The sequence below is a fragment of the Austrofundulus limnaeus genome, unplaced genomic scaffold, assembly GCF_001266775.1.
Source record: "Austrofundulus limnaeus strain Quisiro unplaced genomic scaffold, Austrofundulus_limnaeus-1.0 Scaffold244, whole genome shotgun sequence".
NCBI lineage: Eukaryota > Metazoa > Chordata > Actinopteri > Cyprinodontiformes > Rivulidae > Austrofundulus > Austrofundulus limnaeus.
Window position 1 is genome coordinate 733,261 of NW_013952646.1, and position 3,650 is coordinate 736,910.

The 3,650-nt window shown below is 41.1% G+C and overlaps 1 protein-coding gene across 3 annotated transcripts; it reads right to left on the reverse strand.

Annotated features, from left to right (window-relative positions):
* Window positions 1-2,256: 2,256 nt before the first annotated feature.
* Window positions 2,257-3,644, reverse strand: clrn2 (clarin 2). 3 transcript variants are annotated; one of them, XM_014020218.1, is made up of 3 exons: window positions 3,074-3,644; window positions 2,805-2,957; window positions 2,257-2,679 (listed from the first exon to the last, which is right to left on the reverse strand). In XM_014020218.1, exons 1-3 carry the CDS (start codon window positions 3,324-3,326, stop codon window positions 2,411-2,413), a joined length of 675 nt encoding a protein of 224 aa, XP_013875672.1. In that variant the 5' UTR covers window positions 3,327-3,644; the 3' UTR covers window positions 2,257-2,410. The 3 variants fall into 3 exon arrangements, with proteins under 3 accessions (XP_013875672.1, XP_013875671.1, XP_013875670.1); XM_014020217.1 differs by having other exon boundaries at window positions 2,778-2,957; XM_014020216.1 differs by having other exon boundaries at window positions 2,772-2,957.
* Window positions 3,645-3,650: the final 6 nt, after the last annotated feature.

The window sequence follows — 3,650 nt, forward strand, 5'->3', positions numbered from 1 at the left end:
TAATAATAATACACATTTTAACTTAAATAAGGTTTTAATGAAACTTTTTCCCCTGAATCTGGAAGAATAAAATAAAACAACGTAGACTCCCACCATTCATTTAATTTTACTTAAAATCATTTGCAATATTTCTATCAACATGCAAAAAAAATAGTTTCACTTTCCATGTGCATGCCTATTATAAACACTGAATGTACTTAAATTGCTTCTACTTTTGCAGCTTCACCTGAACATCTTTTAAATTCAAAAGTAAAAACATTCAAACTATAATCCTGTAAAAATACACAAATGTGGGAGAAGGTTCAGAGAGAAGTATGATGCATGAAAACAATATTCCAGTTATCTGTAAATTACATTTTGTATTTGCAATAAGAAAAAATAATAAAGTTACAAACAATAAGTGACATGTGCTGGTAAAATAAATCAGAATAAGAAGAGGCTGCAGTACAAAAAACATTAGCAAAATATACGTAAAATAAGTCCATAGACACCATTTAACAAGTAACTAAAATGGAATCTTCCTAATCTACTTTTAATTGAAATTTTCTTACAGTCATCAGAAATAACCCTTTGTCCAATAATCTTGTATCTGGCTGCAGTAGCTCCAGAAAATTATATGTTTGACTTCATTCTAAAGCTTGTGGGTTCCACTTTCCAAATATTGGACTGTAACTCCTGATGACATCACTCCTGACCAACAAAACCTGGTCAGGAGTGATGTCATCAGGAGTTACAGTCCTGATGACATCACTCCTGAAAACCTATTTTTTTGTTGGTCAGGAGTGATGTCATCAGGACTGTAACTCCTGATGACATCACTCCTGACCAACAAAAAATAGGTTTTCAGATTGCTATTCTCATAAACAAAACTAGCTGCTCAAAACAAACAAATCGCCAAATTTCAACAAACTACGTATCATTTAAGCTTTTGAGATGAAGAATTTGAAAATAAAAGTAACTCAGTGTTGAACAACTCTTCCTTGTGACTCTTTTTGTCAGCCTGGGTCACAAACACACAATAATCCAGTGTGGGATGTTCAGATGTGGACACTGGTGTCTCTGCAGAGGAACCAGCTCATGTCTAAAAGAATAAACCAGTATTCATGAGAAAATTAGTTTGTTGTCTTTTGTTTTGAATCTTCAAGGATCAAATCAGACAATCAGCTTTTTTTTAACATGCAAAAAGTTCTCGTTCTCATCTGAATGGGACACCTGCAGAGCCAGTTTTCTGCCTCAAACTCTGCGAGTCATAAATTTAATGTATCACATTTCTCCATCAATGATCCTATATTTGTCTCTTATATTCAAACAGTAATATCTATCAAGAGAGATCCCAGTTGATATTATTGTTCTTGCATTCTGTCATCTTTCTCGTATTTTAAACAGACTGAAACATAGCAGACATGTAGCTCAAATCCTTAAAAAAACACATCTTGACTTTTACTTGATAAGAATAAAAGTTTGTCAGCGTTTCTGTAAATCAAACACGCATATGCCACATGAATACAGCACACAGATGTCCTGTTGTAACGTCTTCACAGAGCTCAACATTCACCTCATAATCTGAAGGCCTAATCCTGGGAACAAAAGACTTTATGAAACTTCGCATCATAATCCAAAATGAGTGTGGTTTCCCAAACGGCCATACACCAGTCTTGTCTGAGGGAAAATAGAGTTAAAACATTGTAGCTATCTCCTAAATGTTGGCTTTTTGAGTGAACAAACAGATTTCTAGACTGTGCTCAAGTCCCTATAACACTTCTTTTTACCCTGAAGACAATTGCTCATAAAAACACATGTGGCTTAAATGAGCCTAAACACGGTCAACATTAAAGCGCCTGTGACATCAAATTTTGTAATAAATATGAATTCATTTTTGTAAAGTTAACATTGATAACATACTGCTAAAAAAATTCAGGCTGCTGAGACCAACAGTTGTTGAGATTTTTGTATGCGAAGAAACAGGAAGTGATGTCAAAGGGGAATGTCTGCATGTGAAGAGAGCATTGCTACAACAGCTAACAACACAGACTGTAGGGAAGAAGCTGATGTTTCTTTAGATTTAGATTTGGAGCTTTTATCACAGAGATAAAAAAGAGTCAAAGTGAAAATAATATTGTTCCAAAAGACAAAGACGAKGGAGTTAAAGTGTTCCCCTTTGATGTCACTTCCTGTTTCACTTTGGCTGAGGCAAGATCAAAAGAAAATATGCCAGTTATGGGACAAAATGGATAAAATTGTGTGAATTATGCCAAGTTTCTTACATTTAAAGATGTTTTCTTTGACTTTTTGTAATGGAGGCATGTCACAGGCACTTTAAGGGGCTATGGCACTGAGTGGGTCTCAGCCTGCTGATCGTCCATCTGCCACAGAAAACACCACCAGCGACGCTCGCTCTCCTGTGTGTCCCTCAGTAGAGCAGGTCCACGGCAGAGACGGTGGGTTCCTCGGGCTTCTTGATCTCCGGTTTGGGCAGCTTAACGCGACTCATGGCAACCACTCCGCAGACGGCAATGTGAGTCCCGACACTGCCGACTCCGAGCCAAAAGGACCAGTCCAGGCTGTCATCCAGGATGACCAGAGAGAACAGGTTCTCTTTATAGTTCGCCACCCTCTCTGTCAGGCCGTGATGTCTCATGGCTGACAGGAAACACAGAACTCCAAGGGCGCCAAAGAAAGCTGGAAACAGGAGGAGAGAGGTCAGGAGGGCGATATCTTTAGAGAGAGGAAATGAAGACAGAGTTATTAAAAGTAAGACATTTAGTCCTCACATATACCAGCAATGAGGTTCCACAGATAGAGACCTTTGTGCCCCTTGATGCTCTGGTAGGGAACCTTTCGGGCGTTGTAAATAGAGAAGGATAGACTGACCAGAGCAAAACCGATGGCTACCAAAAGGAAGAGAATAACCATCATGTGGAGGCCACCGTTCAGTGTTTGCACCAGGTTTGGAAAAACTATGGAGGTCAGCAGATACAAGGACGTATTATTATGAAACCTGAAATTATTAAGAAGAGCTCAAAAGACAATGATAGACTGTGAAAGACCARGTCTGACAGGTTTCACATCTTACTGTAGATTTTGGAGCGCCTGCTGCCCAGGCCGCACTTCTTGGTCTTCCCTCCCTGGAACAAGCCGTAGTAAATGTCCCCCACGAACTGGTCCAACTCCGGGTGGGACGCATTCACGATGTCCACCCCTGTCTGACACAGGATCCGCCCGGTGACCCACCTCTCCGTGGACAGGGCCACCACCAGGAGGACCACCGAGCCCGTGCACAGCACCGAGGCTGCGGAGAACGTCACCCGTTTCCACGGAGAAGGCATCGCTCACGAGCCCATCGTGCCCCGAGGGAGGTAACGCGACGCCGGGGGAGCGAGCACTGGGAGCCCCCGGCGATCACCATGGGTTTACCCTGCAGTCAGGAGAGAAGAAAAGAAATCCAAAGCAGAACCAGAACCAGACTAAATAAAAAAAAAACTGCTGGTTCTCTGTGATGCTGCATGTATTAATGTGTAAGTCACACGGGAGCAGAAACTGAATCTGTGGGAGTCAAGGTGATCTGTTACAGGGAGAAACTGGATCCGTGTCCACACACACACACACACACACACACACACACACACACACACACACACACACACACACAC